At 35.0% G+C, this 27121-nt stretch overlaps 2 protein-coding genes across 6 annotated transcripts in view; one reads left to right on the forward strand and one right to left on the reverse strand.

The window, feature by feature from the left end:
• ryr3 (ryanodine receptor 3) overlaps positions 1 to 1640 on the reverse strand; it is a 165697-nt gene extending 164057 nt beyond the window's left edge. For all 4 annotated transcript variants that reach the window (XM_056445347.1, XM_056445346.1, XM_056445345.1 and 1 more), the window contains exon 1: positions 1533 to 1640. In XM_056445347.1, the coding sequence (XP_056301322.1) occupies positions 1533 to 1577 (45 nt within the window). In that variant the 5' untranslated portion in view covers positions 1578 to 1640. The remainder of the gene's footprint in view (positions 1 to 1532) is intronic.
• A 5192-nt stretch (positions 1641 to 6832) lies between these two features.
• fmn1 (formin 1) overlaps positions 6833 to 27121 on the forward strand; it is a 43647-nt gene continuing 23358 nt past the window's right edge. Inside the window, exons 1-6 of one of the 2 annotated variants that reach the window (XM_056481240.1) lie at positions 6833 to 7773; positions 15592 to 15740; positions 21421 to 21526; positions 22954 to 23015; positions 23211 to 24124; positions 26721 to 26862. In XM_056481240.1, the coding sequence (XP_056337215.1) occupies positions 6864 to 7773; positions 15592 to 15740; positions 21421 to 21526; positions 22954 to 23015; positions 23211 to 24124; positions 26721 to 26862 (2283 nt within the window). In that variant the 5' untranslated portion in view covers positions 6833 to 6863. Of the gene's footprint in view, positions 7774 to 15591; positions 15741 to 17726; positions 20307 to 21420; positions 21527 to 22953; positions 23016 to 23210; positions 24125 to 26720; positions 26863 to 27121 lie in introns of those variants that run through there. The other variant, XM_056481239.1, reaches the window with a different exon arrangement.

Consider the following 27121-nt stretch of genomic DNA (forward strand, 5'->3'; position numbering starts at 1 on the left):
TTCTCACTTTAACAGGAAAGTGAGATGTCACACACCTGCCTCATGCAGGATGCAGAACGCAATAAACTGGTTTGGTAGATTTGATTAGTGATGCATATGCAAATTAAAAAAGATGAGAAAATGTCAACCAGGCAAGTTAATCAAGAACCTATTTTATTCCAACATAAATCTTCATACTCCAAACTAGGGGTGGGCGATATGGCAAAAATGCAATCTCGATAATTATTTTCCATACTGAACGATAACGATATATATTTTGAAGTTGTTAATGCTTCCAGATTTAAAAGATTACCCCAACAATTACTGAAGCCTCAAAAATTAGAGGCTCCGTTAAATGGCTTATTTCAGGCCAACAAATTTACGGTGGCTGAAAATTTAGTACATCTCTGATATCAACACACTTTTAAATTCCCATCGTTGCACATTTCTGCTGTGTGATTGGCTCTTGGATCAATATAGAGTAAAAAAGTCCAGAGCTTATCATTGTTGACATAAATTTTATCCCGATTCAATATAATATCATTTATCGGGCCCAGCCCTACACCTAATTTAATATTTCATTAATGTCATGAATCTGAATTCTGTGTCACTGCAGTACTCCATTATCAAAGCCATATAGGAAAGCGTTATGATAGTAATCATTTGGCATACTCTCAGAAAGCCCTGTTGGTCATGTCTACCAAGCAATGTGAAGTTGATTTTTCCGTTGTACACAAAATAAATCTTAATAATTCAGAAAATGCTGATTGGAGCTCTAAAGGGTGAATGTAACAAGCTTAAAAATCGTCCAACACGTCTACATTTTCATAACTAACTAAGTCTGACAGTAATTTACACCACGGTGTCCAATCCTATCCTATCGTTTACACAGGTAACAGCCATGCGCCACGGCATCTATGTAACCAATCTGCGTCGAACCACAGAAATAGAAAAGTCCTAAAGAAGGTGAGGGGATCGTATCAAATGCAATCGCAAGTGGGAGGACTTTATGAACACACAAACAGGTCGCTTCTTCACGGAATGAAAAATACTGCAGATGAGCGCCGACTGGATTCATTTAGCCTGCTAATCGCGCTCTCAGAAACTGCTTTTTTACAATGTAGTGTAGAAAATCTAAACAATACTGAAGCCTATTTCTCATCGATAGCTGCACGTTAAATTCTAGCAAAAATTAAAGTAGGATAAACATCATTTGTCCTTGCACCTGCTTGATTCACATTGAATCCCCATTCACGCGAGTTCACCACAGGTGCGTCGCGAGCGCAAACTTGCACCTGCCTCAAGTTCCAAATAAGGCAATAATACTCTAAATAGTAGCTTTCATGACATCCTTCTGTTATCTATGAACATAAAGACGGTAAAGAAATCAATTTGAGCTCTGAGAGAAGCCCAACAGCACTGCTTTAAACCCAGCAAACGAGCCAACATTTTTGATGTCTCAGCATTACACCGTCTCGCAATTAATCATCAGAAATGCGCCAAACAAAAAACAATATTGCGTTTGCAAAATACAAAGCGGCGTTTTTACTTACAGTCCGTAAGAACTGAACCTCATCTTCCCCTTCACCTTCGGCCATGGCTGTAGAAGAGCCTGCCTAGACTCCGAAAGCCACCACTGACAGCAGGCAGCGGAGCGGTGCTTCTCCTGTCCTGCCGATATTAGCATAGCGCTCCATCCACAGCCATATAGGGGAGCGCGGGCAAACCCACCGCCGCGGCTGTCAGTCAGTGTCACGAGCTCTCAGGGCCAGTGTAGCTCTATCAAGAGGACGAGCGCATCTGCATCACCTGCGATGCTGCTCTCAAACCCAAAACATGGGCATCAAGTCAGTGTCCATCCATACTGCAATATTGCATGTTCCTCGCTAGCAGGTGAGGTCTAACAGGTTGAATGGGAGAGGAAATGGTGCGGTACATCTTTTACATATTTTCTTCATCAAATAGGCTACAGGGGTTAAAAACATGGAAAAATAATAACATAATAATCATTATTATATTACTTAGAAGGTCTAGGCCAATATAATCCTGTCTTTGATGTTATTTCTGCTACTGTATGCTGGGTTCAACACAAGTCCTTCATGTTGTCCCAATACAAACCGATTAAGTTAACTTAATTGTTTTTACAAATTTAAGTGAACTGAGCTTAAAGCAATTAAGTCATCTCCCCCACCCCCCCACCCCCCAAAAAAAATTGTGTTGAATCAACTTACTTTGAAAGTTTAAACCAGCAGCAAAGGTAATTATTGAGTGTAGGCTTTAAAAATGTTTGATAAATGGGAGACCACGTGGGAAAGCTAGGTTGCTGCCGGAAGTGGTGTTAGTAAGGTCAGCAGGGGTGCTCAACCTGTGGTCTGTGTGGGTCAAGCCCCAGTATATTGATGGGGACTCTATACTGCTCAGTGAGTGCCGTCTTTTGGAGGAGACATTAAACCGAGGTCCTGACTCTCTGTGGTCGTTAAAAAGCCCACTGGCCTTTGTCCATCATGGCCTCCTAACCATCCCCATACCATAATAGGCCTCATCACTCTGCCTCTTCTCCACTAATTAGCTGCCGTCGCGTCATCCAGGTGGATGCTGCACACTGGTGGTGGATGAGGAGATCCCCACCGAACCGTGTGTGTGTATATATATATATATATATATATATATATATATATATATATATATATATATATATATATAGTGTATATATATTTATACACTATATATATATATATATATATATATATATATATATATATAATTGAAGTCAGAATTATTAGCCCCCCTGAATTATAAGCCCCCCTGTTTATTTTTTCCCTAATTTCTGTTTAACGGAGAGAAGATTCTTTTCAACACATTTCTAAACATAATAGTTTTAATAACTTTATTTCTAATAACTGTTTTATTTTATCTTTGCCATGATGACAGTAAATAATATTTGACTAGATATTTTTCAAGACACTTCTATACAGCTTAAAGTGACATTTAAAGCTTTAAAGGTTAAAGGTTAACTAGGCAGGTTAGAGTAATTAGGCAAGTTACTGTATGATGGTTTGTTCTGTAGACTATGAATAAAAATGTAGCTTAAAGGGGCTTTTTTTCCTTGCTCTGTTAAACATAATTTGGGAAATATTTAAAAAAAAAATACATTTCAAAGGGGGGCTAATAATTCTGACTTCAACTGTGCGTGTGTGTATATATATATACAGTGCTCAGCATAAATGAGCACACCCCCTTTTGATAATGAATATTTTTATTAATTTGTCACTGAATATATAGCCAATATATTTTGATGCATTTAAACAAAACGGTTTTATTAAACAGTTTTATATATTAAAATAAGATATTACAAAGTTATTATTATTACCAGAAATAAAGGTACAAAATATCTCACTGGGGTGGTTCCTCTTCTAAAGGTACACTTTTGTACAATACTGGTGAACATTCATACCTTTACACTTGTGTACACTCAAAAAAAATAACTCATTGGATGAACTCAATTTAGGGCAGGATTTCCATCCAATAAATTTGTTTAGCACCAACCAAAAAAACTATTTACACAATTAAATGAAATTGAGTTGGTCCAACATGATTTAATCAAATTAAAGTTTAAATGTATTTGTATTTTTATTTAACTTAAACTCAAAGGTCTGAGAATATCATTAATGTCTATTACGTGTTGTACACTTCGAAGTCTCTTAGTTTTATTTAAAGTTATCCTAAATGAACTTAGAGCCATTTTAAGCATATTTCATGAGTTACATATGCAGTTGATTGAGATTGATCTCAGAACTAATTTTAGGACAGTTATTGCTCACTGAGCAAAGCAACAAACTGCATTTTTGCTAATTAAGCTGCCAACACCTAAAGCATGGGTGCTTCTGCAAGGTGGTAACCTCAAAACTCAAAGAATAACAAGAAAATCTTCTAAATCTTCATACTTAAGTGAAGATTAAACTCTAACAATTTCTAACAATTTTCCCCCTCTTAATTCAACCCACGCAAAGTATGCTGGGAATTACAGATCCCCTAACCAGGTAATTGGACCAACACAATTCCTTCTTTCTAAGGATATGCATCTTAAATATGAGCTATACAGATAACTCAGCATTTAATAAATCATTTAATGCTTGTTTAATGTGATTTCGACCACAAAATGCCAAGAAATAATGCCAGGTCATTTATAGGCATCTCATTTTCCCAATGCCACAGGTGCTTGGCTGAGGCTCTCCATATGATATGCTGTGCCAACAGCTCCATCTGGTGACCAAATCTACAGCACAGTAACTGGATTTCATCACTCGTCACCTAGAAGAGGACACAGCTTGTGTGCCAACAGCCTGTCATGGCACACTATCAAGATCATTTATTTTCCCTGCTAGATCGGATCATGTAAACACACTGATTTTTAAATATTAAACTCTTTTTGCATTCCATTTTTGCTCGACAAATCAACAAAATTATAGCTTGTTTGCTATTTTTAGCGTAGAACACTGTAAAATCCCTCCAAGCAATTTTATGTTTGGTAGACATCTGTGGACAACTAAACATAGAATAGCCTAAAACTAGTCATCAAATACACAATAATGAATGACTACACAAGTCTGTTTAATCTGTGTATATGATGAATCTATTAAATTAATCTTAGATTTTCACTGACAGCCCAAACTTAGCCTTGCTTTAGCCAAGACGTCTGTTTAAACATATATTAGACGTCTATTACACTTATTTTAAACACACACACAAAAATGCTTGCTGGGATTGGCATTGGATTTTGGATTAGGGTGATTTGAGCTAGTTGATTGGACATGGATCCATCAATCACAGCCATGAGGGGACAATATAAGGCTATGTGGGACTTACTTCAGTTCAGATGCTGTACTAATGTAACCAGAGCGGGATGGTAAGCATTAAAAAAATCATTCCTCCTGATTAGACTACTAATTATGATTTGTAGAAGTATTTTTAGCACTTAATTTAATACAGTTTTAACCTTTGTTAATGCATGACACACATGCTTATTAAATTAAATCAATCCAAAAACGTTTTTAAGTCACCTACGGTTGTTTTGAGGTGTAGAACTAACTTCATCATTCAGTGTATTCTCTGAATGATAATAAAAAAGCTCCACTATTACCTTTGTGACAGGATTATGTGACAGTTTTTGAAATGTTTTTTAAGGTTTTCGAAAATCTCACCAAGGCTGTTTTATACATAGACAATACAGTAAAAACAGTACAACAGTTCAGTGACATATCAGTACACTGTACAACAGTCAACGTTATCAAATGAAATTAGTGAAATTAACTTAAAGTTTACTAAAAGTTAATTCAACTCATTTGACAAGAGATTTAAACACAGTGTGGAAAGTAATGAGTGAACTAAATACCTCATTACTTCAACTTAAATGGAGTAAGTTCACAGTACTCGTATAGATTATTTTTTAACTTAAATAGTTTGTAGCAATCGGTTTCCTTAAATGGTTTGAGTTGCCTTAACTTATTGGGTTTTACTGTACTCAGTTGGTTTGAGTTCTCATCATTTATTTGGTTTTGCTCAAATTGCTTCGTTTACTCAAATGGATTAATTTCACAGTACTCGTTAGGATTAGTTTTTGAACATAAATGGTTTGTTGCAATCGGGGTGTAAAATTGTGACTAAATAATTCAGTGTATTCTCTGAATGAAAATAAAAAGCTCCACTATTACTTATGTGACATGAAATTATACAACAGTTTTTTAAATGTTTTTTAATGTTTTCGAAAGTCTCACCAAGGCTGTTTTATACATAAAAATACTGTAAAAACAGTACAAAAATAGCAATACTGTCAAATATTATTATAATTTAAAGTATTTTTTATACTATATTTAATGTTTTATTGAATAACTTTATTATTAAACTACTTCAATTGATATTGAAGTGATGGTTTCAGTCTTCAGAATAATTCTACTATGATGATGATGTTATATGATCTCAACTATGATGTTGAAAACAGTAAATTACAGGACTCTTTGAAAAGTTTAAAACTACAGTATTATTAAAATAGATATTTATAACAACATTAATGTTCAGTACATTTTAAAAAATACATATTAATTCAGTCACATATTAGTACACTGTAAAACCCAACTTCAAATGAAATGAGTGTAGTTAACTCAAAAATTACGGAAAGTTAATTCTACTCATTTCAAAAGAGTTTTGAACTCAGTGTGGAAGGTAATGAGTGAATTAAATACATCAATGCTTCAACTTAAATGTAGTATGTTCACAGTACTCATATAGATTAGTTTTTTTTTACTTGAATGGTTTGTAGCAATCGGTTTCCTCAAATGGTTTGAGTTGCCTGAACTTATTGGGTTTTACAGTACTCAGTTGGTTTGAGTTCTCTTCATTTATCAGGTTTTACTGTGCTCAAATTGCTTCGTTTACTAAAATGGATTCAGTTCACGGTACTCATTAAGATTAGATTTTGAACTTAAATGGTTTGTTGCGAACGGTTTCCTCAAATGGTTTGAGTTACCTTAACTTATTGGGTTTTACAGTGTATGTCAAAAATAAAGTTAACTTATTAAAGTTAACTTATTTTGATATTTTCTTTCTTCATGATAGTTAATACTCTAATAAGAAAGCAAACACTCATGGAGGGCATCAGCATCGTTCTTCAGCTTTACAAACCAGTCAGAGAGAAAAATCAGATGACTACATTTCTTAACGGCCTGGGCTCCATAAAGAAAGGCAGGACCGTTCTTAAGAGCAAAGCTTTGATTAGCTCTGGTATGAAGGAGGTGGGACTGTCAATGACTGAGAACACAAATGGCAGAAATAAGAAAGTGTTAGAGGACCTGTTGGATCCATGTGTGGATTGCAAAGCCAAAGCTGTAATGGGAAATCAACAGGGGAACACGAATTCAAAAAGTGACCGTCGAAGTGGAGAGGATTCCTATCTGGAGAACAAGCTCATCTCTTCTCCTAAAAGTCTGAGAAAAGGGCCAAAACAGAAGAAATTGTGGATGATGAACTCACTGGATGTGGAGAGGAGGATGACCATGATCAAAAAGAGAGTAAATTCAACTACTAATAGACTCTCACACAAAGGTAGGAGTAATCAAGGAAGACAAAACAAACATGAATGGCCCGAGATGAAGGCTGAACTGAAAAATAACACAAAAGCCGATGATTCAAGGAGTTTTGAGGAAGATCTCTCCAGCGAGCTCTCAGAGTATGATAACGGATTAGAAATGAAATTAGATGGGATGCTAAATCTACACGATCTGATGAAATCTACTAAGCACTGTTGTAAAGGGAATCAACTGGAGCAGTGTGTGAATATGGATATGAAGCAGAAGGATGCAACATCCAGAGTCAAAGATAAAATAGTTGAAGTTGAGGACATTATTCAGCGAATTGTTTGCACCACAGGCGGGTTTTTGCATATGGACAGTCAAGTCCCCATAAAACGGATGGAAAATTTCCCTTTGGAGCTCGGTGACGAAATTAAGCTAACAGTTAAGAGTTCTTCAGATGCTGTCCCTTCACTTTCAGCTGTCTCTAGTCTGTCTCCACCATTACCCCGTCTGTCCTCATGCACCTCCAGATCCCTGTCACAGTACCGGATTTTGCCGCTACCTGAAGATGACGTACAGGACAGTATTTATTTAACACAAGAGGATAATTATGTAAACAGTAGCACAGAGAAGAGCCCAAAGAATGGATCTGTTTCAAGAGTTAAAGAGCAAAGTGACAGCTGGACAACATCCACTATTTCAACCATTCCAACTTCTCCAAAAGGAGGTGTGTGACCTCTTTTTCCTCAACAATATAACACTCATCTAACTAATAACTTTATAACAATATAACACTCATTTTGTTTACATCTTCTTCTCAGTTTTAATTCTAATTTTAGTTAAGTTGGCCAATGTCAAAGTTCTAGCTCAAAATGTCAATTAAATTATTCCATGTTTTCAGCCTCAAATATATCAAATATAAAACTATATATATATATATATATATATATATATATATATATATATATATATATGAATTAAATATTTCCCAAATTATGCTTAACAGAGCAAGGAACAATTTTCCTAGTATGCTGATAATATTTGTTTTAGAAAGTCTTATTTTTTTTATTTTGGCTAGAATAAAAGCAGTTTAAATTTTTTTAGAACATTTTAACGTCAAAATTATTAGTTATATGTTAGATATATGTTTAGAAATGTGTTGAAAAAATCTTCTCTCCGTTAAACAAAAATTGGAGAAAAAAATAAACAAGGAGGCTAATAATTCTGGCTTCAACTATTTATATTCTTCGACCATTAATATTATTTAATACTAGCGTACAATACTACAATACTACTGTTTTAACTATACATTTTTTCAAATAAATTAAGCCCTGGTGAGCATTAGGACTTTTTTCAAAAACATTAACAGCCCAAAACTTTTGAACAGTACATACATTCTATACGCTGTGAAGGAATTAGTCAAAAAGCTGAATAATGTACTGACAAAAAATTATCAATACATTTTCTGTTTAAAATGAACCTTGATTAAGAAATTGATTGATTGGTTGGTTTCAAAAAATTTAAAAACTATGTGTTTTCTGTATATCTATACAGGAAATGTACTCGTAATATCTGCCAAGTTATTATCCTTTTTTTTACAGTGGAATAATATGTTAATATTATATATACAGTTTTAATATAATGAAGTCAGAATTATTCGCCCCCTTTGGATTTTTTTTTTTTAAATATTTCCCAAATGAAGTTAACAGAGCAAGGAGTTTTTCTCAGTATGTCTGATAATATTTTTTCTTCTGGAGAAAGTCTAATTTGTTTTATTTCGGCTAGAATAAAAGCAGTTTTGAATAAAATTTTAAAAAATCATTTTAAGGTCAAAATTATTAGCTAATAATTCTAACTTCATAATATACCTGGCTTTAAGTGAAGTAATAAACCTCTACTGTATTTGTAAGTTATTTTAATATTATTATTAATATTCTGCCCTAAAACTGTTCAGGCAAACCAAACCGTAAGAGACTTGAAACTTGTACACAGCTCAGTTTGGGAGAGAATAGCAAAGACAAAGTGGACATGATGTTATATACTTAACACGTTTTCATATTTAGATCAAACTGGATGTGTGGATACCTGACCATTTTATCACATTTTATTGTTCAATATACTTTTATAACTCTTATTTTCAGAAAGAATACAATGTCATATTCCCCAGTTAAAGCTACAGTATATGTGTATATTCAGTATATGGATATTCTGGAGGTCTATAAATAAAACTGCATGCTAATGTTAAAAAAAAAAGCTGAAAAAAGTTTATTATTAAATGAGTTACAATGTTTTTCCACAAGAAGCATGCAGCTAAACAAGCAAGGGAAACAAGTGTAGCATGATGTAATGCCTATGTAATGCTTCTGCCTTTTCAGTATTAGGCTAAATGTAAATGTAAGTGTTCTGGAACACATTGAGAACAGATTAAGAACACAGCGGACCATGTTACTCTTCACAGCGTCTGTGATCACTGAGGTGGATCGGAATGCTAAACCTAAACCTTGTGATAGTTATCATGATACAGATTAATGCGATTGAGACGCTGAAACACTGAAGGCCCCCAGTCCAAAACTTTGAGGCATGCTGTGCCAGCTACAATACTTCTATATTTTCCAGATGATCATATGATTTCAAAAGAATGAAACCTTATGACTTAAGATTTGGAATAATGTGAACATTAGAACTCAAGTTAAATGAGGCGTCCTACCATGAAACACTGTAGACGCACCTGCTGTTTGATCTTCCTGTTCTTTCTGAAGTAATTTGATTTAATTTTGATTTAATTTGATTTAAAGTAATCAGATTTGCCGAAAGAAAATGCTCATTTTACAGGTCACCTAAAGTTAAACAGCAGAGTTTTACCATTTATTAATCCATTCAGCCGGGTCTGGCAGGAGCACTTTTAGCTTAGCTTAGCATAGCATATCACTGAATCGGATTACACCATCAGCATCTCACACAAAAATGAAAAAAAAAAGAGCTATGAATATTAAAAAAATACTCTCATTCTGAAATAATAATCAAGGAACTTTGCTGCCATACCACTGCTGCAGCAGGCACAAAGATATTATGAAGCACCAGAAAATAATCACCAGCTACACAGCTATAGTGCTGCATAATATCATTGCACCTGCTACAGCTGTGGTATGACAGCAAAGTTCCTTGATTATTATGCGGGAATAAAAGTATATTTTGTAGCCATATAATTTTTTAATAATTTCAAAACTCGTTTATGAGCAAGATGCTAATGGTACAACCCAATTCAATGATTTATGCTAAGCTAAAAGTGCTCACGGCAAATAGATATATACACTAGCTATTGCATACGGACAGTTGCGTCAATAGCGCCACCACACATGGCCTGCCGCCACCTTTTGGGTGGAATTAATGTGATATCTACTACCTTTTAATTAATAATGTTACAAATAAATTCATAATCTAATAATACTGGATTAAAATGCCGTCCTCTTGGTGTTATTTATGCAATTGCATATTTTTATAATGATTTTGTTTGATTAGTAAGAGCCACAAACAACATTGTTATTCTATTTCATTTCATTTGAATAATTAATAAACATAAATGTTTTATGTTCATGAATAAAATACCTAAAAAAAAAGTCACAGAACTGAGAATGTGAATAATATGAATATGTTTGTGAATCAACTGTCCACTGTAAACAACCACAGTGAAACACCCACAGATTTATTTATTAGTTATTATTATTATTAATAAATAAATATTAAATATTAATTATTAATAAATCTGACATTTAAAAAATGCTGAGCACCCATGTAAACATCTGAAATCTTTATTTGACAAATACTGACAAATGCATACCAACTGCATCTGCAGTAAAGACAGCAACATAAAGCAATAGACTCTGTTTAAAATCCCATTTTCTTGGTTCAAGCTTAAATCTGGATGATCTGTAAGGTTTTTTTTTTAAATGTCAGACGTCTCACCTTGCATGCACACAACAAAAAACAGCCGTAGTCACAGTCTAACTGTATCTGTAGTAAACATACAGCTGACTGTGTGAGTTCTCTATGGGGATTTCTGTGTAGGCGGAAGTAACCATACACTGCGTGGAGTGAAACCGGACACCACGTGACGTCATGTGAAAAGGGTCTATAGATGATAATAAAGTCACTTACTGCACTAACCATAAGGCAAAGTAGCACCAACTCGCACTAAATACTTGGCTTATGCTAGTTTTGTTGAATAAAATAAGCAAACAATGTAAATGAAATATGACAACAAGATACTGCAGTGTCAGAAACTTGTATTATTGTTGGCTAAGTGGAGGAGTCGTTCATAATGGGGATTCATTCACAAACGAATCGTTAGAATGAGAAGTGAAAGCAGGAAGGGGGGTGTGTTGCAGGCCATGGATTAGATCAAACTTAACAGGGAGGAAGCATAATACATTTTCATGCACACAAACACGTGCTCTTTGTCGGCAATGCCAGTGCGGTCACATCAATGTAAAAGGGATGTAAAATTAGAATTTTTATAATTAAAAAAAAAAAAATTGCATACTGACCACCGGGAAAACTCCTGACCATAGATATATGTATAAATGTGTATATATCTCTGGCTCTGGACGGCTAGTCCTCCACTGCACCTTGGTCCCACATTCATTTTAAAGGAGCGCTACCCTGTACTAAAATGGCGGCTCTATTGGCGCCACGCATTCCTTCCAATAGACAATAATACTGTGGGTGACATCTAATGTAAATATCTATGCTCACGGCAGACCCGGACACTAAAATGTGGAGCGTCCCTTTACCCTGCTGAAAAATCCAGCTTAAACCAGCCTAGGCTGGTTGGCTGGTTTTAGAGGGGTTTTGGCCATTTCCAGGCTGGTTTCCAGCTATTTCCAGCCTGGTCTTAGCTGGTCAGGCTGGAAAATGACCAGCTAAATCCAGCTAAAACCAGCTTGACCAGCCTGGTTTATGCTGGACATAGCTGGTTTAGGCAGGCTTAAATTTCCCTGCTGAAAAATCCAGCTTAAACCAGCCTAGGCTGGTCAAGCTGGTTTTAGCTGGAAGTGGCCAAAACCCCTCTAAAACCAGCCTGGTTGACCAGCTAAAACCAGCCAACCAGCCTAGGCTGGTTTAAGCTGGATTTTTCAGCAGGGAAATTTAATTGTTTAGTAAATTCATCCTGTGGGTCATTAATTCAACAGTTCATTTAATTGTCCAACCCTGGTCTCTGAATCCTAAAATGTCAAGTTTGGCCTCTGTTTTCTTTTTTTATCGAACAGTCAGTAGAGTAGGGATGAAGTTTAAATGAGGACAATGGGTTCCTCACTATCACGCAACAATTTTAACACGAGTGTCTGTTATCTGGACAAACAATCACTCAGCGCTGCCCTCAGGCTGCTGTTCACTGCTTACAAAAATAGCTCATAATGACATTGCCTTTGCATGTCTGCTGAAGAGCTGTCAGAGATTAATGGATTCGTCACGACGGATAAAAAATAAACTCCAGATAAAGTAGCTTCATTTTGAAAAGTGCCCGTCGCAGTGCCTGTCGGACCACATATCAATCCCAATAACTAATGTATACAGTGTTGTAACGGATACTACCTGAAGACATTTTCCTCGGTCTGACATTGGATGTAGTGATTTTACAGATTATTGAGGCGCAAAGAGCATCCAAAATAAGCGATTGTCATCAGTACAACAACAACACAAACTTCACAGAAAAAAATTTACCCGCCAACCATTGAGCTACAACTCCACGCTATAGCCAACAGTTTGTTATTGAATGATGAGTGATTTAATTCAGCATTTTACCTCAAGTTTTTGTTATAAATACGTTAATATAGTAATTTGTGCATAAGATATGCATATAAGGCATATATTCACAAACATGTGCATCAAAAATATTTTCAAATTGAAAAATATGTATTTCCTAAGTTAATTTAATTTTGAATTGGAATTTCGCTTTATATCAATTTGCATGATCACATTTTCAATAGGCTTTTTTTAATGGTAAATGTAATAATGGTATTTATAATCACACTTCACAAAAACAGTCTGCAAAAAACACTTTTTTATTATAAGCATTGGAACATTACACATCTAGAAATAATAATAAATCAAAAATATAACAAGTGAAAATAAATACAATTCGAAAATATTACAAAGTACTAAGAAAAAAAAAAACATGTATATATATATATATATATATATATATATATATATATATATATATATATATATATATATATATATATATGTATATATATATGTGTGTGTATGTATGTATGTATGTATATATATTATGTATATATATTGGGACACAATCATCTACTCTATAGGGATCAGTACCAGAAAAATTTCCTCCATGAAATCTAACATCAAGTCATTCTTTTTGTTATTAATTTACATTTGAGACTTTTTCAACGTTTCCAATTATAAGCCTAGGCTTCAAGAAGCCATCTGTATTTGATGACGTCACGAGATGTTCCAAAAAAAATAACAAAATTTTGTCAAAAAATTTAAAATATACAGTGTTCAGCATAATTGAATACATCCCATTTTGAAAATTATTATTTTTATCCATTTCTCAGTGAATATAGGCAATGTATTTTGATGCATTTAAACAAAACAGATTTTTTCATAAACAGATATATTTATTAAAACAATATTTTAGTCACCAAACATATTTAGAAATAGAAAGATAATACAATTAAATTTAAGCAAAATATTGCAAAACAAAATTACAAACCACAAAATTTCAACTAAATTTTTCCATTTTTTTGCTTCTCTTGATTTTTCCTTTTTTAAATTTGTATATAATATTTTTCTATAACATATACATTTTGGTGTACTAGTTTTTGGACCGTTATCGTAAGTTATTTTGTTAGATAAGCTCCAGATTAGGCTTCAGTATTGACTAATCTAATGTATATGCACAAATATAATATTATATAGCTTCCTATTAAAAATATGAATTTAAAAGAGAGATTTGTGAGGGGTGTACTTATATATGCTGAGCATTGTATATATAACCAATTCAAAATAATAACAGTAATAATATTTGTCAAATAAGCCATTTGGTTTGTCACTGTATCTGTTTACTCAAGATTATTTTGTAATTGTTACATGAGATAATCAGTGTATTTGGTGTGTAGGTTTGTTTGCAGAATATTTAAAAGCATAAAGAAATTATTTGTCTATATAACTTGCTAGATACTCCGCTGCGTAAAGCATATTTTGAATAAATGTTTCCCCCATCCCCCTGTTTTGAATTTATTTATTATGTTATTACTCTGCATTACTTTGTAATGTATAACTTAAAAAAAATGTAAGGTGAACTTGTTCTTATACACTGAAAAAAGTGTTTTTATTGAATCAAATGAAAAAAAAAATGCACCAACTTGTTACATCTAATTACTTTACATCAACTTAAAATCTTTACTTTGAAAAGAATTAAATGAACATTACATAGCCAAAGCAAAAAGTATTTTTGAACCAAAATTTTTTTTAAGTTTAATGAAATCTCAAATTAATCTTTGTCTTAATGTTTTCTCTTTGTATTAACTTAATTCTTTTACTTTACATCCAACGAAATATCCAACCAAATACAATTTAAAATATTAATGAGATATAAAGCAATTTGCTTTAAAAATGTGTAATTTTATCATGTCTAAGATGAATGACTTTTTCAAGCATCAAATTTTTGACATTTTATCATAATGCAACATTTTTTACAATGTGTAAAGTATCCTCATTCAAATGCACACTAGAATAGAAAGTAATCTGTGACCTGTGCTTTTCTGCAGTGATGTAGCCATCAGCTGCACGGCACGCTCCTCTTCTCTCCTCCATATTCAGTGCAGTCTGTCCATTGATTGTTAGTTTGGTTGTTTCCTGAGCTGCAGGGTCAGGCCTGAGGAGACAAGCGGATCTCACGACCACTGCATTGCCAATGCTGTGAACGCACCATGAACCTCAGCTGTTTATTTAATGGATAAAAGGTTTATTGATTCTTGGAGTTGATACCATGCTGTGATTGAATCAATTGTGTAGAGATTTTCCATGCGTTTGTCTGATTTCACTTTATTTATGTTCGCCTGCAGAAGGAGCTTCATTCCAGATCCCAACTGGAACATTTTTACTTTCTATTAGAAATTAGTGTGAGGCAATATAAACTAAATGAAGGCTACTTTAGGTCTCACTTTTAATTTTTCACCTGCAGTACACACTAACGTCCACTGTGTGGCAGTCTGTGTATTCCTGTTAGCAATGCTCACCATTAGAAATAAATGTTTATGTTGACAAATATGTTTTAAAATGATATACAAACGTGATATTGTGTCATATAGCATTGTAGTGGTTTCATTTTCTGTACATTGCTTAGTCCTGCATGGAGAAATGTATACTTGTAATTGACTATACAAGCTCTGTCTCATGGCTAATGCATATTTATTATTTTCTGTCTGTAGACTCCAAATGCAAAGCCACATGTCTTGCAGCTCATTGTGTAGCCATTATGAACTTTGAATATAAATATATATTTGTTGTTCCACAGAGGAGAGCGAGAGCAGCTTGCATGCAGATGAGAAGTGGCCCTTTGAGCATAATGAAAGTGTGTCCTTTTGCAACTTTGTGTCCAAACAAAAACATTGTGAAGAAGAATTGATCAACGCCTCACGGGTCTCTCTTGATCTCAATCTCACTGTGAGTATTATTTATTTCTCACAGACCCACAGTTATTCATTGGTGAGTATTCATTTATAAAACAATGTATGTTATTAGGTGACACGGTGGCTCAGTGGTTAGTACTGTCGCCTCACAGCAAGAAAGTCGCTGGTTTGAGTCCTGACTGAGCCAGTTGGCATTTCTGTGTGGAGTTTGCATGTTCTCTCCATGCTCGCGTGGGTTACCTCAGGGTGCTCCAGTCCGGGGCGGAATTAGTGATTTGGGGGGAGTAAACAATTCCAGCCATGGGGCCCAAAAGTTCTAAAATGCACTTTTTGTTCTTTAATTTTTTTTATTTATTTTTATTTATTTATTTTGCTGTTTTTTCCCTTATGTCACTCAATCACTATTTTTCTACATTTTGTCTTAAAGTAATATAATAATTACAACATGTAAAGCATCTTGCAAACATTTTAAATTATTTGTTTTCTTAAAATGGATTCACAACTATTAATGGTATATAAACTATTTCGTTTTTAAAACTAAATCTTTACCTAATTGGACTAGAATATATTTGCGCAGATGTGATAAACATTAAACTTTTATTTTTTTAGACACTCATCATGCAAAATATGATAGAAAATAATATTATATATAATTTATAGGTATCATTTATACTTCTAGGTATTTATTTGGAGACCCTCAGATTTCCTGGGGCCCTAAGCGGCCTCTTATCTTGCTTATTGGTTAAACCCGCCCCTGGCTCCAGTTTTCCCCACAGTCCAAAGAGGTATAGGTGAATTTTATAAACTACATTGGCTGTAGTATATGTGTGTGCAGTTTCCCAGTACTGGGTTGCAGCTGGAAGGGCATCCGCTGTGTAAAACATATGCTGGATAAGTTGGCAGTTCATTCCGCTGTGGTGACCCCTGATGAATAAAGGGACTAAGCTGAAGGTAAATGAAATGAATGCATGTTGTTACCCAAGATTATATTGGCTGGTTAATCTGCCATTTAGTCTGCTTGATTGTGAAAATTCATTCATTCGTTAATTTTCTTTTCGGCTTAGTCCCTTTATTAATCTGAGGTCGCCACAGCAGAATGAATCGCCAACTTATCCAGCATACGTTTTATGCAGCGGATGCCCTTCCAGCTGCCACGCATTACTGGGAAACACCCATTCACTCTCATTTACACACATGCACTACGAACAATTTAGCCTACCCAATTCACCTATACCGCATGTCTTTGAATTTGTAGGGCAAAACGGAGCACCCGGAGGAAACCCACTCGAATATGGGGAGAACATGCAAACTCCATACAGAAACGCCAACTGACCCAGCCAAGGCTCGAACCAGCGACCTTCTTGCTGTGAGGCGACAGCACTACCTACTGCGCCACCGCATCGCCTTGTGAAAATATATAAACAAATATAGAAACAATATAATATAAACAAAAGTGACTTTACACACAGAAACTATATTTAATGCAAGTAAATGGTCTGCTTTAATGGTTCAAAGAACGTTTGTGAGAATAAATTGTAAAAATATGGGTAAAATATGTTATATCATCATCTAGTGTCACGCATATATGAAAAAAAAAAATAGATGGAAATTTCTGTATGCATATAAAAATGAACCAAAATACTTATTTTGACTTTATAAACATACAAAATACTAAATACCAAGCAGATAAATAAAAAAATACAATAAATAAATATTTTGAGGGAGGACTATGATCTGTTTGTCTTTTAATAATTCATTAAATTATTTTTATTTTAAATCTTGGAGGAAAAACTTATTTATTACAGAATTAAAAAAGATATAAATCATAAATCCAGTGAAGCTGATCATTTTCAAGTGATCTCTTACTTTTTTGTATATTCTAATAGTTAAAATATGATAATTGCAGGACTGGTCTCTATAAACATTACATTAGGTGACAAAACAAGGATGTAGGTGTGGCTAACAGGTTACTCGAGGAGATTAATGTGTTGTTATCCAGCGTTCAGTGGACAGAAGGAGATATCCAGCCTTACAGATGCAGGACAGGCTGTATTGACTGGACAGCTAGTCTTACTGTAGTTTTGTGTGCTCTTCTGGGTGTGGTGCTGAGGTGCTGCTTCTTCCTCATGGATGACTGAGACCGTGACCAGAAATCCTGTCATGTGGCAGAAAGCACAAGGGTGGAGCGCTATGTGTTTCTTAGGGTTTCATGTTTTGGCGTATACACTCTTGTTGCGAATTGTGGATTAAGAGTAAGTAGACATTACAAAATCCAAGATGGAAAAGAACGAAGAGGCCAAGAAGAAAGTAGAGGCGGGATAAAGGGACCAAACTGCATGCTGGCACTATTTGGAATGTCATGGAATGTTTTTTTCCATTTCTTCAGCTCTTCTGTAATGAGAGCTAGAGAACAGCATCTTTAATGCACATTTTCCTGGCATCCTTGATTCTGGAAACTTCATGAAAGGACAAAAAGACACATCTTGCAGACTTAATATAAACAGAACAGCTTTTTTAAATCAGCAGAAGACTTGTCTTTGGAACTGGATAGAACTCAACCATTTGCAAACGTTTGTTCAGCATAAGGACCTAAAATTCAGGATTGGTTGAATGGATTTGGGAATAAACCTGAAGTGGATTGTGTAACTCCAGTCAAACACTAACTCCAGTTAATTTTAACCTCTGGAGATTTATATTTCGACTCACTTCTTGTTTTTTTTAACTGGTGGAATGTGTTTTTGTGAATACAGACATAGTTAATTTGATCTTAAAGAGCCTATGCGCCAAACTAGAGGAAATGGAGAGTCCGCCATCGAATTCGTTTTTGGACAAATTAACGAACTTGTTTACTAAACACGAACCCCAATCACTGTCTGAGGAAAATACAAACGTGATTAAATTTCACTCTTTGACTGGAAAAGGAGGTATTAATGGTCAACAAACATGTATTCAAAGACAGGATGGTTTTGATGATCAAGGTGATGATTTTGTTAAGGCTTCGCATGCAAATGCTGATGAAGACCATGTTAACAGATCAGAGAAAACTGATTCTTCATCAATAGAAGATCTATTGGACTTTGCCTTGGATGATAATCATGGCAATAAAACATCAGCAGCAGGCCAGACTGACCAGGATGTAACAGATGGTCAAGCTGACACACTGCCTAAATCACTTAGCCCGGTCTCAGCCAGTGCTAAAAGTCTGGACAAACAACTTGAGGACACAGCAATCTGTACAGAGGATAATGAGCTTGTTTTCAAAGGAGGAGAGTTTATTTCAAAAATGAGCAAAGACAGAATTGAGGACGTATTGAACAAGACAGATGTGACGAATTCAGAAAATGTGGAGCTTACGCATAATGAGAAAGAAGAAGGCCACAAAGACAAAACCAGCATATTGAACAGTAGTGGCAAAGAAACAATGGATATTCTGAGAAAAAAAGCTAAAGAAGGATTACTGAAAGACCTCACAGACCCTCAAAGCATGAACGTTCCCTCTTACAGAAATAATTTGTCTGAATCTTTCACAAATAATAGCATATCAATTGAAAGTCTGCAGAAATCTGCTGATGAGAGCAAAAAAGATTGTGATGGAAACCTTCAAAACATTGCAGACGTTCTAGAGGAAAGCAAAGATGAACAAGCTCTAAAACAAACATCTTCAGAGTCGAACATTCAGAGCACTTTAACACCATCTGATAAAAAGGCCTTTTCTTCAAACTCACCTGTGAACGCCAGAAGTGTGGTCATCACCCTTACAAGTGTTGAAGCTTGTTCTGCAGGATCATGTGTTGATACAATCCAACCGAGGCATGAGACTCAAGCTTCATGCAATGTATCAGACATCCAGGTCCAAACACCTACTTCAACCCTGACGAACCAGGCAGGAGGTGAGATTTCAGACGATTTTGAGTGCATTGGTACTGAAGAAGACAGTTTCACTTCACCTGATTTAGAGAATAAAGCTAATTCAGAACAAGAACTGGAACCTTCAGAACCGCTGGAGATTGAAATGCATTCAGATGGAGAAATTAATAAGGACAATGAAGAGACCATTGAGAAGACCACTGAAACCACTAAAGTGGTAAAAGAGAAACCGCTTCAACTGTCGACGCTCTTCAACGGGCTGCTCGGCCCCAAGAAAGAAGTTTTTGAGGAGAAAGAAGGACCAGAGCAACCCCAAAACCCTTCCAAACGAGGACTTTTCACAGATCAGTCGAACAAGAAAGAAGTCAAAGGGGACTTCCTGGAACAGCTCGCCCAATTCCTGAGCAAGGGGGATGGGAAGAGAAAGCAAGAGAGCGTCTCAAGTCCCCCAATGTCTCCAGTCAGTCAGGAACCTGCAGAAAATCCAGAGACATCTGTAGAGGAACCGGTCAGTCCCCAGTCTGAGGAAACCAACAAATCTAGCAATGCAGAGACAGCCCTGGGCGCACTGAAGGCTTTCTTTACGGTTAAATCTGCCAAGAAGGACTCTTCTAATCGAAAGGAATTAGATATTGTGAAGAGGAAGATCAATAGGGACAAAGAAGTCCTCAGAGCTTTCTTTGACAGGAACTCAAGCAAGTCTCCAGAGAACAAAGAGACTACTGATTGCAAAGTATGACATGAACAGATGATTATATTTAAAATATTTATTTATTGCTAGTATCGGTAGCAAGTTCATATAGAAAGTCTTATTTTATGTTAGGCTAATCATTGAAAAATAATATTTATTTTTCTTTTTTTATTTCATTCTTTATTATCAGCCAAAAGAACTGCCTTCATTTTATTTTAATCATTTTATTTTATTCGAACAGCTTAAACTGCATGGATGCTCACTTTTATTTATTTTATTTATTTATTTTATTCGAACAGTTTAAGCTGTATTGATGCTCACTTTTATTTATTTTATTTATTTATTTATTTATTTTATTCGAACAGTTTAAGCTGTATTGATGCTCACTTTTATTTATTTTATTTATTTATTTTATTCGAACAGTTTAAGCTGTATTGATGCTCACTTTTATTTATTTTATTTATTTATTTATTTATTTTATTCGAACAGTTTAAGCTGTATTGATGCTCACTTTTATTTATTTTATTTATTTATTTATTTATTTTATTCGAACAGTTTAAGTTGTATTGATGCTCACTTTTATTTATTTTATTTATTTATTTATTTATTTTATTCGAACAGTTTAAGTTGTATTAATGCTCACTTTTATTTATTTTATTTATTTTTTTATTCGAACAGTTTAAACTGTATTTATGCTCACTCTATTTTATTTATTTATTTTTTTAATTCTATTTTTTTATTTATTCGAACAGTTTAAACTGCATGGATGCCCCCCTTATTTTATTTTATTTATTTATTTTATTTTTTATTCGAACAGCTTAAACTGCATGGATGCTTATTTTATTTTATGAAATTTTTTATTCGAACAGCTTAAACTGCATGGATGCTCACTTTTATTTTATTTATTTTTGTTTTTTTGTTTTATATTATTATATTTTATTTTTATTTATTTTGTTTTGCTTTGTGCATGGTTGCTAATCCTTATTTTTTTTTTATTTCAATTTTCTTATTGTTTTGTTTTTAGTTTTATATACAATTTTATTTAGAATTTTATCCATCTATTATCTAAACCTTTTAACCGCTGCAGTGTTAAACACATTTTATTATTCTTTTTTTTACAGTAAATATTAATTGTTGCCGTTTTTGCATTTCTCAGCCAGAAGTAAGTGATGAGCACACACCAAAGCGTCTTCAGACAGTCTGGCCTCCACCAAAACCTAAAGACGAGGAGGAAAAGATCGGTCTCAAATACACAGAGGCTGGTAAGGGATTATTATCGTATAATGGGAAGCAACAGCAATAAATGTAAATGTTTGCTCAGATTCCAATATTTGCATTTGGATCTGGTGACACAACACTGTCCAAACAAATTCCAGTACACCTCCACCCTAAATGTGTTTCTAAAGGGCAATTCTGCAGATAACTCACTTTACATTCAATGTCACATCTCAGCAATGCAGGCAATAAACTGGCTGCACTGAAAACTACATATACATTTACAATCAGTCCTATGGTTTTGGAATTGACCATCAGTTACATTGTCTATATTGCAGTGTTTTGTAGATTTAAAGGGTGTGTAGTCCGTAAGCACACCTAAGCATACATTTGTTGTCATGTGCCTTGATGAATTTAGATTAAAGTAGGCAGTGATCATCTCTATGAAACAGTTTTACCACTGCCATCTATTGGAAACTTTTGTCAAATTTAACAAATATTCAACACTTTATACATAAATATTCAAAAGTCATTGTTTTTTAAAGCAATTAGTTCCTTTAATAACAATGCATTGAATGAATCATTTATATTACAGACATTTATATAGCATATTTCTATTTAAAAATGGGTAAATAAGGTTCTTTTAATTAATGCATTTACTAACACGATCAAACAAAGAACAAAACATTTGATTTCATTAGTCATTGATCTTTGTTAACATTATTTAATGAAAACAACTCACAGTGCATAACTAATGTTAACAAGCATAACTTTAGCATTTTATATGGCATTAGTACAAGTTAATTCTTAGCTCATATAGTATTATTAAATACATTAAATAACATTAACTAACTAATTAACTAACTAGCTAATTAGCCAACTTCAATTAATGCAACCAAAGTAATGGAACCTTGTAAAGTTTGATCAAAAATGCTATATTTTTTAATTATGTTCATAAAAGAATGCTGTAGACAAATGTAATCTTGTAAAAGATCTGCTAAATGAAAACTTTATACAGATCAGTCAAACAATAAACATATTTTAAATGTATTTTCATAATTGAATTGAATTACATATGTGTGTATTTGTTTGTTTGTTTTATTACAAGTTTGGATTAATTATTTTTACATGGATTTTGCACAATATTTTTTACATCATTTTAGATTTAAAAATTATCTTATCATTTAATATTTTGTTATATTATATTTATTTGAATCTACAGTTCTTATTTAATGCCTGTTTTGGTACTTATGTGTGCATATTTATCTTAATAAAATGTTTATTTCAGTCTTATGTTTTTTTTTTTTTTGTAAATCTTTTGCTCCTAACAAGTCTTCAGAGTTCAGACTCCCCTTGCAGTCCCTGAAGGTTTCCAGACCCCTGTTTAAAAACCTCTGTGGTAGGGCAATCAAATAAATCAGTGGTTTTTGAGATACATCAAGTCATTCTGATCTGTTCTCTGATCTGTTCTCAGAGCATCAGGCAGCGCTTCTACAACTGAAAAGAGAATGTAACGAAGAGGTGGAGAAATTACAGGTGAGAAACTCAAGAAAAAAAACAATATACTTAACTTTTTTAGTTGTCAAATATAAAGCATATATTTTGTGGCCTTTGTAAGTACCCTAAAGTATATATTTACATATAGCACAGACTACCCGAAATGTTTACCAATTCATGTATTTTCTGGGAATGTATGTTTATATATGTTGTTGTTTGTTTGCTTTAATGCAGACTGACTTCAGACTTGACCTCTTCCGGATACAAGAGAAGAATGAGCAGGATTTGTCCAGACTCAGCGCAACCATTGCAAGCTTACAGAGAGAAAGAGACAAAGATCAGCGCAGAGATCACCACGATGTTGCTGTGTCCACTAAAGATGACCTCAAAGCACAGACCGTCCGATCAGTGTGCATTCAGACAGACAGAGAGACATTCATCAACTCTAAGGAGGCCAAAGAAGCCCACAGCAAAAATATTGACCCCCTGCCGAAAACTGCTGACCTCAACAACTCAACCAAAAACTTGACTGGCAGTCAAAAGACAGTCCCTCCTCCATCAGATCATCCACCTCCATCGCCTCAGTTACAGTTGGAAAGCAGTAAGATTACACCTCCAACTCTGCCTGGTCCTTGTACTCCTAATCTACCTCCTGCTCAGCCACTAAATAAGCATGTGCCTCCTCCACCTCCTCCTCCGCCTCCACCTCCACCTATGACAGGGTCTGGTCTTCCACCACCACCACCACCTCTACCACCTATGACAGGGTCATCACCACCACCTCCATCACCTATGACAGGGTCTGGTCTTCCACCACCACCACCACCACCACCTCTACCACCTATGACAGGGTCACCACCACCACCACCTCCACCACCTATGACAGGGTCTGGTCTTCCACCACCACCACCACCACCTCTACCACCTATGACAGGGTCACCACCACCACCACCTCCACCACCTATGGCAGGGTCTGGTCTTCCACCACCACCACCTCCCCCCATGCTCCACTCTATCCCTCTTCCTCCCTCTGGATTCGGCTTCTTCTCTAGTAAAACAGCAGACACTTCTCCTCGTAAACCATCAGTGGAGCCGGCCTGTGCAATGAAACCGCTGTACTGGACACGAATACAGATTCAAGAAAGCAAGTATGTCTCTTCACATTACCTCATTTTTTCATTGGCATTGGTTATTTGCTAACATTTCTACATTAAAATGTGTATGTATTTGTGAAGGGATTTCTTAAAGTGAACAACATAAATGTCAGGGCATCAATGATAACAATAATAACTTAAAAGATATTTTGAAGGATATGGATAACAAAACATCATTAAGGGCTTTCATACTGGATGAAATTTTTACAGTTCCTAAAACTATTGACAGAAGTATTTGCTTTTTGGGCATGGTCAACTGTCCCTTTAAATTCATGCCTTTCTTAAAATTCTTAGTCATTAATTTGTGATATTTTACACAGAGAGTCTCAAAATCCACCATTCGTTCACATCTGCAGCTGACAGTCAGAAAAACAGAAACCGTTGCTACTTTACCAACGTCACTTTAGAACTAGTATTTGATTAATTGTCCAGCGTAATGTCTACAGTGATGACAAAACAGGTGATTATGCTCACATTTTAAGATTATAAGGTTGAACAGCATGAAATGCCATCAGTCTACAGAGATTTCCCAGTATTTCTTTGTTGCAATCGGGAGATCACAATAATTAACCCCGAAAAAACCAAAGCAACGCAAATTACTATTAAATGACTGTTGTGTTTGTGATAAGGAAAACGCTAAACACATGCAGGCATTTCTTCTTTCTTTCTTTTTACTGAACTAATCTGTAGTAGCGAAAACAGGAGAGTCATTAGAATCAGATGGCAATCACCAGTATAAACACTTTAAGATGAGTCCTATCTCACCCTCAATACACTACAATTACTGGTATAAATACAGCACTACAGCATACAAAAGAGAGAGATTGACTTAGAAAGTCATTTGCCAGTTTTATAATGATTTGATTAGCTGTAGTTTAAAATTACGCTGGGTTTTTCCTCTCCTGTAAGGGCTTCTTATGCGGTCTCTGTCGCCATCTTGTGGATTGACAACGTTAACCGTCTTTGTTCTGCTCAATGACAGGTCCTTATAAATAAACTGCATAGTTGCAATCTAAACTACTGTACATTCTCCACTAAAAAAGTACATTATGTTGTTCAACAGCAGTAAAATTTGTCAAACTGTAGAGTGTCCTCTGCTTGTTGCTTTATGTGGGCAGAGTAATACACAAGGGTGAAGAGGCTAGACGAGAGCTGTTATATATATATATATATACACACACACACACACACACACACAAACACACACAAGTATTCAAGTGTATGTATAAGTGTACACATATACACACACAGTTCTGTCTGGTTCTTGAATCTGATTGGTAGTATTAGCACATTTTAAGATTTTGTGACAATAGGACAAAAGACACATTCGGTGTTAATTAAGTATAAGTATTTTTAGATAGCTTTTATATTAATTTTTATATACATTTTCACAATTGTCACATTTTTTAAGTTAGGGTTTTAGTGCTTACACTTATTTGTGGCCTTGGATCATAAAATCAGTCACAAGGGTCTAATAGACAAATTAGAAAGAAAGGAAAAACCATTTGAACATCTGGAATCTGAGGGTTCAAAATTTTTAAATCTTCAGAAATCGGCTTTAAAGCTTTCTAAACGAAGGTATTAGCCAGGGATGCCCAAACTCGGTCCTGGAGGGCCTTTGTCCTGCAAATTTTAGATCCATCTCCAATCAGACACATCTGGGCTATCTAATCAATCTCTTCTAGAAACATCCTTGCAGGTGTGTTGAGGCAAGTTGGAGATAAAATCTGCAGGACACCGGCCCTCCAGGACCGAGTTTGGACACCCCTGGTCTTAGTGATGCATATTACCCTGTCAAAAATTAGGTTTTGAAATATTTACAGTAGGAAAATGTCTTACTAAATGTCTTTATGGAAAGAATAACTTAATATTCAAATTTATATTTTGGCATAAAAGAAAAATGTATAATTTGATTTGCCAACATTTCTTATTTTCATAAATCTTTTTGAAGTTTAAAATAATCCTCATCCCACATTACCTGCATTTATTCTTTATTATAAACAGCATTTCCACTGTTCATCACTCACAACATTCCTCAAACACACAATATACATCCACAAGTGATGCTGACATTTTCAACTTACCCTCATCAGACCTCATGGGAAGTTTAAAAGACCAACCGCTGCAGACATTTGTCTGCATGAGGGGCAGCCACAGTCTTTCCAGGACCTCTAGTGGCGGTGTGGATTTCTGTGGGATTTGGTTCCCCGGCCACCTCCGTGCTGTTGCAATGTTATTTGACTCCTCATGAAAGCTTTCTGCTCTCTCCCGGAGCATTTTGTCAAGCCAAAGCAGAACCCAGTCAAGCTTAGCTGTGCGCCGTCGTCCTGGCTCCTTAATTATTTTTATGGGAGAGAAAATTTAGCAAGTCAGATTACTCACATTGAGCCCCTGTTGATTTTCCTTTTCCTGCTCTCAGGCACGGTTGCCCAGCAACAGTAAATAACTCATGTAACTTGGCCTTTTATAGATGCCAGTATTTGAGAAAGCTTTTTATGAGTGTATTTTGAAGTGTGAAGGTTCAGTTTTGATAACCCCATATAAAATTTTCAAGATACATAAAGTCTTTTGTTATCTGTGTGTTTTTTAGGAACGATATTCTGTGGAGTTCCCTGAAGGAGCCAGAGATAATAAACACCAATGAGTTTGCAGAACTGTTTGCTAAAGCCACATCGCCCACCAAAAGAAAGCCCCTATCTGATGCCTATGAGAAGAAAACCAAAGCCAGAAAGGTACCGCTCTTTCCTCAAGATCAGAAAATGGCATAAAGCAGAGCGGGTCTTATTCAGAATGCCTGTGCCATTCATTATGCACATTTGTGTTGTCTACACTGTAAAAATCTATATGATCAATTAGTCCTGACAGCATATGTTTTTAGGTCATTGTAACTTATTAAACTAAAGTTAATCATGTTCTAACTACATTTTAGAAGTTACGCAAGCTGTTTTAAGTCAGTTTAACATAATATAAGTTCAATGGACTCCTAAGCTT

This window comes from Danio aesculapii, chromosome 20 (genome assembly GCF_903798145.1).
Source record: "Danio aesculapii chromosome 20, fDanAes4.1, whole genome shotgun sequence".
NCBI lineage: Eukaryota > Metazoa > Chordata > Actinopteri > Cypriniformes > Danionidae > Danio > Danio aesculapii.